The sequence below is a fragment of the Anolis carolinensis genome, chromosome 2, assembly GCF_035594765.1.
Source record: "Anolis carolinensis isolate JA03-04 chromosome 2, rAnoCar3.1.pri, whole genome shotgun sequence".
In the NCBI taxonomy this organism is placed as follows: domain Eukaryota; kingdom Metazoa; phylum Chordata; class Lepidosauria; order Squamata; family Dactyloidae; genus Anolis; species Anolis carolinensis.
Genome location: NC_085842.1, coordinates 101,551,940 through 101,566,431, shown reverse-complemented (window position 1 = coordinate 101,566,431; position 14,492 = coordinate 101,551,940). Strand labels below are relative to the sequence as shown.

At 38.1% G+C, this 14,492-nt stretch overlaps 1 protein-coding gene across 1 annotated transcript in view; it reads right to left on the bottom strand.

The window, feature by feature from the left end:
* LOC100558132 (collagen alpha-1(XXV) chain) overlaps positions 1-14,492 on the bottom strand; it is a 104,759-nt gene that overhangs the window by 14,370 nt on the left and 75,897 nt on the right. Inside the window, exons 34-42 of the mRNA XM_062970307.1 lie at positions 11,820-11,909; positions 9,281-9,370; positions 6,493-6,543; positions 5,848-5,904; positions 4,668-4,694; positions 2,730-2,756; positions 2,255-2,326; positions 2,087-2,140; positions 1,210-1,236 (exon numbers count right to left, since the gene is read on the bottom strand). Of these exons, the coding sequence (XP_062826377.1) occupies positions 1,210-1,236; positions 2,087-2,140; positions 2,255-2,326; positions 2,730-2,756; positions 4,668-4,694; positions 5,848-5,904; positions 6,493-6,543; positions 9,281-9,370; positions 11,820-11,909 (495 nt within the window). The remainder of the gene's footprint in view (positions 1-1,209; positions 1,237-2,086; positions 2,141-2,254; positions 2,327-2,729; positions 2,757-4,667; positions 4,695-5,847; positions 5,905-6,492; positions 6,544-9,280; positions 9,371-11,819; positions 11,910-14,492) is intronic.

The window sequence follows — 14,492 nt, the reverse complement described above, 5'->3', positions numbered from 1 at the left end:
TCTTGGGGCAGCCGATGAAAAGGTCCTCTGGGTGATGGTGGCCAGTAGGGTTCTGGCAGGTTGGAGCAACCTCCCCCCAAGAGGACCTTAGTGTTCGGGGCAGATTGTATGGGAGGAGGCAATCCTTTAGGTAACCTGAACCCAAACCGTGTAGGGCTTTAAAAGTCAAAGCCAACACCTTGTACTTTGCCTGGAAACTAATTGGCAACCAGTGGAGGGACATTAGGATAGGTATGATACACTCACTCCTGGATGTTCCCGCTACCAATCTGGCTGCCATATTTTGAACCAGCTGGAGTTTCTGAACTTGGTACAAAGGTAGCCCAATGTAAAGCGCATTGCAGAAGTTCAACCTTGATGTTACCAGCTCATGCACTGCCTTCAGGTCCTCCAAATCCAGGGAGGAGTTCAGCTGACACATCAGCCAAAGCTGATAATAAGCACTCCTCACCATCACATCTACCTGGGCTGACATTTGGAGGGACAGATCCAAGAGCAGTCCCAAGCTGCGGACACAGTCTTTCAGGGGGACTGTAACCCTGTCCAGGACTGGTTGATACACATCCATCCCCAGATTAGGACCCTTTTTGATAACTGCTATACCTTTATTAAATATATTTGTCTTATTTATGTATGGCTGCTATTTTAATATTATGCTTCAATCAGTGCAGTTAACAAAAAAGTAATAACATTGTAAATACACAAAAATTAAAATAAGCTAAAAACTGCAATATGAAATACAGTATAAAATGAGCACAATTAAAACTTGATTGCATGAGCTCAGGTCTTTATTCAGCAGCAATCCACAATAAGGTGTGTAGCAGACCAGGTTTCTCTGAGGAGATTCTACTATTGGGGCAACACTATCATGAAGACTTCCCTTCTCTAGTGGCCACTTTACCTCAGTAGGTTAACTGGTAAAATGAAAGCATAGTGAACTATACTACCTATCTGTCTACTGCTGCAATTCTATACGACTCCTTTAAATTACTCTACCAGAGTTGTAAAGCAAGGTCTCTCTAATTCTGCTTCCTGGGACCTATAAAGTGGAGATGCTAAGAGTTGAATGCAGGACCAAAGTATATGTCTGGCCATCCAGCTATGCCCCCTTCCCCACTATTATTTTACTCCAACTTGTGCTGGGTTACTTTCTGTATCGGGTGATGACATAGTGCTGACAAAAATGTAGTTCGCACACCGATTACTTACATCTAATCCTGGTTCCCCTGGTTTTCCCTGGATGCATTTAAGAGGAAGAAACAGAGAACAGTGAAATTGTGAGAGTAGGAAACAAAGATTGGTTATCAATAAACACAAACTCATGACATTGTACTGACAATGTTACAAGCAGTACAGGAAGACTTTTAAATATTTTAATAGATTAATTGGAGCCCTCAATAGCACAGCAGGTTAAATTGCTCAGCTGCTGAACTTGCTGACCAAAAGGTCGGCAGTTTGAATATGAGGAGAGGGGTAAGCTCCCATTGTTAGTTTCAGCTTCTGCCAACCTAGCAGTTTGAAAACATGCAAATGTGAGTAGATCAATAGGTACCGCTCTAGCGGGAAGGTAACAGCACTCCATGCAGTCATGCCAGCCACATGACCTTGGAGATGTCTACGGACAATGCTGGCTCTTTGGCTTAGAAATGGAGATGAGCACCAACCCCCAGAGTTGGACACGATTAGACTTAATGAGAAGGGAAAACCTTTACCTTTACCTTATAGATTAATTATTTATAACAAATAAAAACTATAATTTATGCATACACATAGAGAGACCTGTGAGCAGAAAGAATGGATGCTGTAGCAGCATGGTGCAGCGCTGATAGGAAGAAGCTAAGTAACACAGCTAAGCCACCTTGAATCCCATTTTGGGAAAAAGGTAGGGTATAAATTCAACACATACATACAAATAGTGTCTTTGAAAAAGTATTGTAAAAATGGGGCTCCAAAGTTATTTTAAATTTTATATTAATTTTCACGAGGAAGCCTAATCTCCACGGAGTCTCTCCAGTTGAAAGAAGTTCTTAATACAGTAGTTTCCAATGTTCACAATATTAAAACCATTTTTTCATCCAGAGCTTACCTTCTCTCCTTTAGTGCCTGGTAAGCCAATAAGCCCTGGTGCACCAATAGGACCCTAGAGAGAAAAGCAAATAATGAGCAAGGTATGGAAGGGCTGCTGTTGAAGCATCTTTTTGGTGAACCACAAGGCAACTAGAGACTATAAATTTTTCCAGAGTTTCCTACTTACATGTGGCCCGGGAGCACCTTTTTCACCATTATGACCACTTTCACCTTTTGCCCCCTTTGCACCATCTGAACCCTGCAAGAAAAGAAATGCATGTATTTATGAAAATTAAATTAATGTAATTCTTTGTTTTTATACCTCAACTAAAATTGGATAAAGTCAGATGGTCCCAAAACCTAGCTCAAAAGTATTTTGGTGTTCCAAAGTAACGTGATATAACGTACCATTTAACAAGCAACATGACCCTTTAAAAGTAGATAAAATAAATAATACAATATATAACATGATTTTTTCTTTAAGACATAGGACAAAAATAGCTTCAAAATAAAATACCCCTTCAATTCACAATTCTGTTGATTGAAATCTATCCTTATCAATTAATCTACAGGATGCAGTGTCAGGCACTTGGTCCTTAGAAGCCAATATTTTTGTTCAGGACAAATTCACCAATACTTCAAAAATCATTTTAGTGACTTACCTTTTGTCCTTGAATTCCTTGAGGACCCTGCAAAACAGCAAGGTTAAAATGTTAGTTTGTATAGCTAACTTTATCCCAATGTCTTTAGTTATATTTTTCTGCTCATGGAAATTTCTGAGGGCAACACAGCTTTAAAGAACATATTACATGTCATAATATCATCTGCAATGTGTTATTGGGTAGAGGGGTAACAAGGGCATAGTGAACTCCTTTTACAAATTGGTCTAATGGCAGGCAATGCAACTACAGTACTTTGCTCTATGTGTGTTGTAGCTAAAATGTTACTCATTGTTTACCAGTTATTTTTTCTTTTTCCTTTGGGAGAAAGGATTCCCCTCTTCCATTTCAAGACATTTTATTTTTTTAAAAGATAGTAATAAGTAATATAATAAGGAATCATGAAAATGGAGTAGGGGCAATAGTGACAATTCTTCCTAAACTCTAAATGGAAATGTCTGTGGGTAAAAGTAGGAGAATTTCATTGCACCTTACCTACTTGTCCTTGAAGGCTTCCTTGTCCTGCCTATCTGAACTAGATGGTAAGTGAAGTATTTATTTGGAGCAGTATAGGAAATGCCACTGTAGGCTCCAGGACAATGGGGAAAAAAGACAAAAAATACGGTAATAATTTCCCCTCTCTCTAGTTGCAGAAGCCCGGGGCAGCGTCAAGAGCTTTCCATGAGCAAAAGAATGCAGCTGGAGTAACCCTTAATGCTTATGCTATTACACCTATGTTTCAATCATTTCCTTTCAATGAACAAAAAATCAAACGCAGACAGGTAGTGCTGGGCAAAGCTGTTCTCACACATGCAAGTTGTACTACATAATTCAGTGCAGGCTGCTACAGATTAATTTCTTGGATTGGATAACGTTCATGATTTTAGGATTCTCTTATCCAGGTCAGCCTGAACAAAAGATGGTACAGAGCTAAATATAAACCCACAAAAGAATGTTGTGTTTGGTTTTTAAGGGTTCACGATCCCTTAAAAATGTAGAGTGTTATTATTATTATTAAACTTTATTTGTACCCCGCTAGCATCTCCCGAAGGACTCGATGCGGCTTACAAAGGCCACATTCACAACGCTTTGGCTTATGGAAACACATTATTTGTTGAAATATGCCTTCCAGTCAACTCTGATTTCTGGCAGCTCTCTCTAGGATGTCTTAACAAGATTTTTTTAAGAAGTGGATTGCCATTGCTTTCCACAGTGATGCCATGGCTAAGGAGAGTTTGAAACTTGGTCTCAAGAGAGTTTAGTCCAACATTCAGAACAATGACACCATGCCGAACCAATGAAATGGGGTGAATGACCATTATGGTTGCTTCTGGCATACCTATTTTCGCTTATAGAGTTCAGCCTTGTGAAGTAGTTATAGCAATATGAATTTGTAAATAAATGAGACAGGAACATGACTGACATGGTGAAGGGACAGAATCATAGAAAACCTCGGACAGAGCAATGAGAAAATATCTCGATGTGTTCTTAATATTACTTCTCTTTGATTTGCCTGTTCAACTTTTAGCCTGCCTAATCATCATTTGAAGCAGCATATAAATATTACATCTCCTCAAAAAAAAAAAAAAGGAATTCTAAAATCATGATTACATCATTTAAAAAGTATCATGTAGTTAATCAACAAGCTACCAGAGATATGAGAAGATATCTCCTTTTTCAGTATAAAATATTAAACATAAAAAATCTGGAGAAGGTTTGCATTTCACACCCTGTATCTCTGAAAATCTATACGAATGGACTCAAAGGGACTTCCTTTGGAAACACTACAAATAAATTCAAGAAATGATTGACTGTACTCACTGAAAACTAAAAGAGCACAATTTCAAGCAAAAGCATGTATTATTTCGCTTTGCTATCATCATGCATATTTAGTAGACTAGTTTTGAAATATTGCATGGCCTTTGCACACCAGAAACTCACCTTAGGTCCCTGTGTTCCTTTGGGACCCTAAAGATAGCAAGGGTTGATCTGTGAAAGGAGACTTCAATATCCTGATACATAATCCCAAGTATTTGCAAACATCATGCCCAATCTCTCACATTTTTCCTTAAACTATATCCAGCATAAAAAATAGTCTCATTAGAGTATATTTCTACCTTGTATTCTCCTACCAAAGTAGTGGGGAATCTCTGTTTCTCCAAAAGTTTTGCATTTTAGTTCACCAGCCCAAAGAAAAGGGATTGGAGGAGATACAGTTTGAAATATCTGGAGAGTCAAGGTCTCCCTGTATGTGTCCTAAAATACATATATCTTCCCAATAGTATATTATAAGATCTAATAGAAGTTGGCAAGGATTCTTAAACTGTGGAACACTGCCTTTATGTCCACCATGCCAAATATCCATAAATATGTTTACTTTTCAACTTCGACCTTTGGTGAATTAATTGGCATCTATATTTAAATCAAGTTCAGTTTTATTTTTGAAAATCTTAGTTATTTGATTGTGCTATTCGTATGGACCTCCAAATAATCTTTCCTGAAATATATGTTGAAATCATTACAAATAGCATCAAGCCAGTGCTTTGGTATGAGTTTGCCATCTGCTGCAAGCCACAGGATTTGATCCAATGACTAATTATAGTGATGAACACATTATAGTGATGACTATAGGAATCACTCCGAAATATATTTACAGAAAACCTGTGTATACTGGGGTCCAGTTCCGAGAATGCTTGTAGCCTAACTGTTCTGGATATGCATTCCTGTTGGTGTTCTGCCTATTCACACACTTGTGCAGTGGGCCTCAGGGCCATTCGCAATAACTTTTGTGAAAAAAATTGTTTGCTTGACTCACAAAGTTACTGTCACAGCTACACAGCAACCCATGTTATGCAATTCTAGCCCCTATTTGACATCTTTTTTGCTTATAGATTTTGGATGGTTACATAATCTTGGTCTCATAAAACAAAGAATGTAAACTATCTCACTTACCTCATTGATTCAACTAACTTTGCTTTATGTTACACAAACACAATGATCATTATGTATTTTAAATGTATGCAATGATCAATGAATGAATATATAAATTCAGACATTTTTCTAGACAAGACTAGACCCAGTGTAACTAATTAGCACAAAAATGAGTTCTTATAACACTTACTTTTGGGCCTGGTTGACCTGGTAAGCCAGGAGGTCCTGGTTCAGGTATGATCTGCACCTATGAATTTTCAGAAGGAGATGAAATAAAAGGTCTAGACAGAAATCTACTAGGACACAGAGGAAAAACATTTTTAAAAAATATAAGTGCTTTTAAATATTATCCTTGAAAAATATACTAAACAGTTAATTTGCAAAAATAAATTTTGTACCAAGTATGAGTTTTATGCTGGTCTCCCCATTTTCATGGATACTTTTGATACTGTCCTCATGGTTTTTTTTTGTTTTGCACTGTCTTCTTTACGAACCATTTAGAATAAAATCAAGATTGCTTTATATGTGATTATTTTCTGCATAGAAAGCAGATAGATACCTGAGTACATACAAAAAATCTAGACTTCAGATCATCACGTATTTCCCCTTCTCCATGCTGTCTGATCTAGCTAGCCTCACTATTTTCATTGAATTGAGGACCTTGGAAAAGACACTCTTGCAACACTCTCTTGACCTTGGAATACTGAAACCAGAGTGTCTTCCAACAGAGTCACTGTCAAGGGTGGATTACTGCTAAAGTTAAGTGAAAAGGGAGAAAGTAATGCCATTATCTGCATATCCTATATTAGGATACATTCAGTCATTGATAACTTACAAGATCCTGCTTGCAGGGTGCACCAGGTTGGCCTTTCGGTCCATCGATTCCCTAAATAGTTTTTAAAAAGAAGAAAAATATAATGACTGGGGATGTAACTGATTTTCCCACACTATTTTTCTATGAGGATTTTCCTTGCAAAACTGAATTGTGCAGTCCTATGTTGTGCCAGTCGCAGGTATAAGAAAGTTGATTCCCCTGTCCAGGGATTCCAGTTGAGCTGAACTAAGAAAAATGATCATGTGGCAGCTTTCAGCACAGTTAGTGGCTGCATGTGATATGTCTTTTACTATCCACACTTCCTATAAAAAGCCCTGTTTACATTTAAACTCCAGACTACATGGAGACCCCTTTTCTATAGTACTGTCTCATAACATGGCATATACAGGTTGAGTATCAATTCCTCGAAATGCTTAGGACTAGAAATGTTTTGGATTCTGGAATTTTTCAGATTTTGGAATATCTGTATTTGCATATAAGTACATAATGAGAAATCATAGAGATAAGACCAAGTCTAAATATGACATTCATTTATGCTTCATATACACATAGCCTGAGGTTAATTTTACAAGATATTTGTATAACTGAAAGAGTCTACATTGATGTCACTATCTCAGACATCAATGTAGACTGTTTTGGAGTACAGGCAGTCCCTGGGTTATAGACAAGATAGATTTTATAGGGTTGTTCTTAAGTTTAATTTCTTTATAAATCAGAACAGGTTCATTTTTAAGTGTAGCTCCCTCCAGAAAACATTTTTTAAAGTTTTGAATAGCACTGGGAAGGGTCATTTCTGTCCCTGAGACAACTGGATTTTGAAAATGTGGGGTTGTTCTGGAAACAAGAACTGGCAATAAAGCTTCAGTGGAGACATCTTTTTCCCATGACAACTTACAGGCATGAATGTCCCTTCCTAGAGGTAGATGCCTAGGGGCAAAAGTGGATAAATGTTATTCACAGGGCATACCTATGGGACAAAGGCTGTTTTTTAGGTCCTCAAATTCCTTTATACCCTATTTTTTACTTTTTAAATTTACTACCCCCCCCCCCCCCAAACTTCCAAGGGTCATGGCAGCAATTTCATCATGATTTCTCCCCAGTCCCATTTTTTAGTCCTGTTACTCCCCTTCAAATTAGAAGTGATTGCTGCTTTACTTTCTGATTTGAAAAAAAAGAGACTTCTCTTAGGTGTGATGAGTCATGGGCCATGTAGTCCCGTTCATGGCACTGTAGTCCCAGATGAAGAGGAGAACTTGGGTTTTTCACCGTCTCAGTCAGAATTGGAACCTTCCCAGCCAGATTTGGGAACCTTGCACCTGCAAGAGATTTGTCTTCCAGAAATCTGTCAAACAAGCCCTGAGTCTAAATCTCCTGTGTTTTCTCGCCACGAGTTTTGTAAACATCAGAGAGGAGTTCAAGCGGCCTCTCGTAGGAGTGCTAGGATAGCTGCTAAGAATTCAGCTGATTAAGCCTGCTTTCCATGGGAAACCTTAAGGAGTCATGCATCTGGACTCAGAGATTAGCTTTCGTTTCTGGTTCCCCAGAGAACTGCTCTTTGGTGGGAAAACTAGACCCTATTTAGGTGTTTTACCCACAAAGGGTTCTTGCGGAGTCAATTCGTCAGCTACTGGAGTAAGTTGTGTGTGGACAGCGCGCTCCGTTTCCAAGCCTCGTTCCCGTTTCAAGCCTTGTCCCTGATTCCAAGCCTTCGCTCCTGTTTCCAGCCTTGTTTACCTTCGCGGACCTTGCCTTGTTTTCCAGGGCTCAGCCTTGCTTCGTTTTCCCGGATTTTGCCAAGTAATTCCACGGATCTTGTTCTTGCTCCTCGTTACCTTGTTGCCTTGAATCAAGCCTTGTGTTCCAAGTATCAAGTTATTTCCTAGCCTTGCTCAAGTTCATGGACTAAAGGACCTTGTCATCTCCCCTCACTTGCTTGGCAAGTGAGTGTTTCGGTTATTGGATTACAACTTTGGACCTTAATATTTCATATTGGACATTGTTTCTTGGGACTAATTTTGACCTTTCCTGAAAGGTCTACTTCTGGACTATTTCATACACTTGCTTTTATTAACTATATATATTTCCTTAATAAAGATATTAGATAGATTCTGGCCTCTGTGCATGGTTTTTGGTGCTCTGTAGCCTGGGTCGTGACATTAGGTCTAAACCAATCCCAAGTGGGGCAAAAACATAAGATAAATTGGCCTTAAACTTTCCACAAGGTACTGGGGCATTTTGAATAAAATGAGAGAGAGAGAGAGAGAGAGAGAGAGAGGAAAGAATGGAGAGTGCAGCCTTTCGTTTTACCGTGATGGGTGTCTGAGGGCCACAGTTTATATATAGGCTTATACCACTCTTATTTTCTCCTTTTGAATTTATTTGTTCCCAAGTCCATGTAGGAGAACAATCAGGATAAAGTGCCTTTTTGCTTGAACATAGTTAACATAAAGAAAACTCCTCCTAGATTTAATCAGTGTCAGTGTGATGTAGTGGTTTGACCGTGGGGCTAGGACACTGGGAATCCAGGATTTGAATTCCTATCAGACCATGTAAACCTATGGATGACCTCAGAAGGTGGCCAACAATTCTGCCAAGAAGATTCTGCCTTGGGGTTGCTACAAGTAAGAAATGATTTGAAGGTAGAAGATTCAATCACCCCTCAGGGTAGTTTTCTCCAACTAAAATACATAAACTGTATTTAGGAACCAATCGTGTATTTAGGAGCTTAGATTAGATAACTCCCAATCATAAAATAAAACAATAAAAATAAAAATGTAGACAGACTTACTGGTGGACCAGATAAGCCCATTTCTCCTATCTCTCCCTTCTGTCCCATTAATCCAGGAGTGCCTTGGTCTCCTTTTGACCCTTTAAGACCCTAAAATTTAAGAAGGGAAAGAAGATGCACTTTTATTTATATTAAAGACATAAAACATAAAAAGTGTATTAGCATCTTTATCTCATCCACTGAAGAGGGATATATACACACACTCCACATGTAATGTAACTCCACCTCACATCCCAAACCACAACCCATAGGTCTCTTGAACTCATCTTTAGAAGCACATTGGGAAGATTTAGCATAAAAACTTTTTGAAAAACAAAAAGTGAACAATATGTTATAAATGCACAGGTGGAAGTTTCCTAAAATTATAATAAAAATCATCATGAATATTTGTGAGATAATTCTCCCTGATACAAAACATTTACCAGCCTTCAAAATGTATGTAACAGTGGGCTACAATATTGTTGTTGTGGCTGTAATTCTATGTACTGTACGTGTTTTAATTGTGCTTCACCATTCTTCACTGAACTGCCATTCAAGGCAATTTATAAAATAAATGAGACACAGATTCAAATTAAAATATCATTAGACTACATATTAAAGAAACAATAACATTAAAACAATTTAAAACATATTTTCAAAAATAAATAAATAAAAAGACATTTAAAAAGACAGAACTGCATCCTGACAAAGCTCTTTCTTTAGCACCCAGTGGAAGGACTCCATGGAGGGCACCAGTCTAGCCTTCCTAGGAAGGGATTTCCAGATTCTAGGGGAAGCCAGTGGCATGGCCCTTCCTTGGGTCCCTCCAGATGTGCCTTGGTGAGACAAAGGGAAGGGGTTCCCCGATGATCTCAGCACCCAAGCAAGCTCATACAAACAGATATGACTTCCCAGACAGCCTAGATCCAGTCTGTGTAAATAATTAGTACTCTGACTTGTGCATGGAAACAGATCAGTAGCCTGTAGAACTGATATCAAGGGGGTTGGCTATATGTTTCCAGTAACCAGTTCTGCTCATTGGCAATTTTTTTGGACCAGCGATATGCCTGAGATCATTTCCAAGGCATCCATCCCTAAGTTGGGCACATTACAGTAACCCAAATAGAATTTAACCAATCTGCTCTGACCGTTTAATGAAGTTTTCATCCAGTATTGAAGAAAGTGGTTTCGCTATGCTGATAATTACATAGGAAATCCTGTAACCCGTTTGAGGCCCAGATGGGGATTACACAAACCATGGAACATTGATGCACATTAAGGACTTTCTTTCACATGCTTTTGTGCATGTTTTGTTGTCTAGCTGCTCAAACTGCATTAAATGGTCATTGTAGATGGAGCCTAAGGGATCCCATGGTCATATCTCTGATCACCAGAAACAAGTGCAGATGATATGCTGGCTTCAGCTGAGTGAACACATAAGTCTTAGCATCCAGGTCCATAGTAGGAACGAAGAGTACACTCAAACTGTGAACGGACTTCTTCAGGGGGAGTATAACTTCAACCAGGACAGGTTGAATTCCTATTTTCTGGTCTGCCTTTTCTCTAACAAAGGAAATCACAGAAAGTTGAGATAAACATGAACATTTTTGCTGTAGAGAATGGCTTCTTGTTTGCACATCCCGTTCAGTTATTAGCTGAGCTACTGTGATGTGCCAAAACCTGGAGGGTCACAATGAAGTGGGAAGAGAAGAACGAGACCAGACAGAAATCCCCACCTCTGACTGACACCAGGGTGAAGTGAGTCAACCCATACTGAAGAAAATGAGCACCAAGATTGGTGGATGAGTATTCTAGTTCCCTGACAATCACCTTTTTCCTCTGGCCTCACTGCTCACTCCAAACTTCACGGCCCACTCAGAGAACTTCCGTGAGCTAGTAAGACTTTTGCCTCTCTGTTTGCCAAGACAACTTAGGAATTTATTTAGGAATCCCACTATCTCTCAGGTTATTGGAAGCTCTTTGGAAGAAATTGGAAATTTAAGGGATACAGGGCGCAGTGAAGAAGCTGCATTCCCATACACTCATGCGTATGTTCCATATTTTATGATGACCGTGTGAATACTTTACAACAGGGGTCCCCAAACTTTTTAAACAGGGGGCAAGTTCACGGTCCTTCAGACCGTTGGAGGGCCGGACTATAGTTGGCCACTGAGCAATAATAATAATAACAACAACAACAATAATAAAAGAGTTGAAAGAGACCCTTTGGGCCATTGAGTCCATTCCCTTTCTGCCTTTGTGCAGCAAAAGCACAAGCAAAGCACCCCTGACAGATGGCCACCCAGCCTCAATGTTAATAATAATAATAATAATAATAATAATAATAATAATAATAATAATAATAAGCGTTGGAAGAGACTCCTTGGGCCATTTAGCCCAACCCCCTTCTGCCCTTGTGCCGTGGGGGCCGGATAGATAGCTTCGATGGGCCGCATCCGGCCCCCGGGCCTTAGTTTGGGGACCCCTGCTTTACAACATATATTTATATTAAGTATCTGTAGCAAACAGTATTTAATGAAAACATCAAATCCAGACATACTGGTGCACCAGTGATACCAGCTTCTCCAATCTCTCCTTTTTGTCCTGTGGAACCTGGGCTTCCTTGGTCACCTTTTGATCCTTTAGGACCCTGCAACTCAAGCAAAAAAGCTTCATAAGATTATCATCTTTTAATTTGTGGTAAGCATTTCCCCCCAGTATTGCTCTCTGAGAATATTTCAAATTTATTCATATATAAGAAAGAACAACTTTAAATGGAATAGAATTTAACAGATCAGGTGAACATGGCATTTTTCAAAATATATTGAAATTTTCAAAGAGTCTATCATTCACACACATGTCCTACACACAACAGTATTCAATATTTTTTTTCTAATTACATTACAAACAAGGGTAATTTAATAACCTATCTTGAAGAGATATTTATTAAACTCATTAGAACTCAGTTTCATTATGAGTTGCAGGTTGGTGGCATAAGCAGTTTCCAATGCAATACCTACTATGGGTAATATGGGAGAAGATGGTCTGTCATTTTCTGCAGAGCTTGGAGGTAGCTGTTATTAACTATTTGCAGATGATTTTCTCAATAGTAAGCTGTTTGTAATTGATTGCTTTTCCTCCAATAACAAAGGTGTAATTATATTAGATTATGAGTGTAATTCCAGAATGGACAACTTCATTCTCTTTTGCAGCATAACTGTAAATTACTAACTTTTATAGTTACATGGATGCTGGCTCACTAAATGATCAAAAAGTGCTGCTGCACAATGCTTGGTGAAGAAAAGAGGTGTAGCATTCTGATTTTAGTCACTTTTGGGAATAGTAAATAATAAAATAAAATATATATTTAAAATGAAACTATGATGCCAACAAAATACTTTGAGATTCTTGAAACAACAACTTTAACTGAATAGTTTTTAAAAAGCAACTTCAAAATTTCTGTTTTTCCGCCAGGTTCTAGCAGAGGATCCCCTGCTGTTATCCCACAGTGAAGCTCCTCTTATTGTTTTGAGCCTGTGCAAATCGCTTTTGTCAATGTTGGAAAAGTCCTCTCCAGGACGAAAACGTCCTTTAGTTTGTCCCTGGATTTTGGTTTTTTTTTTTTGTATTTTCAGATACTAATGATTCTTCCAATGTGATCATCCAATGAGCTGGCCACGGAAATGGATTTTGTCATTTCTGCTCTCATTAGAAGCTCCAGTTCCAAAGTTCTGCAAGTTACTGAGATTAAAAAGCATCTTTACAGACAAAACTTTCCAACCACTCAGTGCGTGTCAAATAATAACTGACATTTCTGAATATTTTATGTAATCTTTTTGTCTTTCTAAAGTTCTTCCTCTTAGCATCTTCATATATCTCAATTGGCTATTATACATTCCATGAATTAGCTCTGGCTTTTTGATATCCTGATATTGCATTGTTCATTATCTATATCTACAATACATCCTCCACATTCACTGGAGTTAGGGGTGTAGTACCCCCAGAGAAATAGAAAAACTGTAAGGATCTCATTTATTTTAACCCGAGAAGACACCTTTATAGGAATTTCTAAGTCCTCCAGTGTGCCTCTATGATCAGTTTCCAGAGAAAGTTGACCATAAGGTTGTGCTGGATGTCCTAGAGATTCTTAGAGATATCATATTAATCAAATCTGCGAATAATCAAATCCACAATTGTTAAAACAGCAAATGTGGATGGCTGACTGTATATCTATGGATGAGTCTAAATCTGTATCCATACTTACCGGTACATCTATATTCAGCTACAGGCAGTCCCCAAGTTATGAAAAGGTTGATTCTGTAGGTTTGTTCTTAAATTTATTTATTTATTTATTTATATATTTATATATTTATATATTTATATATTTATATATTTATATATTTATATACTGCTTTTCTCACCCCTAGAGAGACTCAAAGCAGTTCAACAACATCGTAAATGGCAAATATTCTATGCCTCACAACCATATAAAAGAAAACATTACAAGCCTAAAATCAATACATATAACCATAAATTAGCTAATTAAAATTATATAAACCATCAGACATACAAGAAAACATTTTTTTTTAAAAGACATACAAGAAAACATTGAAACATTTAACATTAAGGCATTTAAAACATTGCATCCATCCCGTGGTTTCCTATAGCTGCTTACATATTGCAATCGTTCATCAAATGCCTGCTTGCACAGTGAAGTTGTAAGCTGTTTTCTGAACGTCAGGAGGGAGGTTGAAGTCAGAACAGGTGCATTTTTAAAATGTAAGTCCAGCCAAATATAAATATATATTACTTTTAGATAGCATAAGGATGGGCTAACAATAATGTAGTGCTTGTTGGCTGTCTGTTCAGAAGATTTCATCTCTCTTTCTGTGATGATTGGATTTAAAAAAAATGGCTTGTTGTGAAACAAGGACTAGTGATAAAGCTTTAGTGGTGACCCCTTTTCCCTATGATAACTCTTTCAGGAGTGAATTTCCCTTCCGAGGGGTAGATTTCTCTCACTTCTTGTTGTCTCACCCCCATTCTTAACTCTGAGTTGTTTGTAAGTTGGACGTTTGTAACTTGTATATACTAACTTACACAATACGTTGCCAGTATTTGTTTTTGGAAATTTTAGGGATTGCTGCCACTGGAATCATTCCTAAATTAATTTTCAGTGCAATCAGTTGCATAGTTATACAGAAGTTCCATTGAGTTCCCTGGCACTTACGCA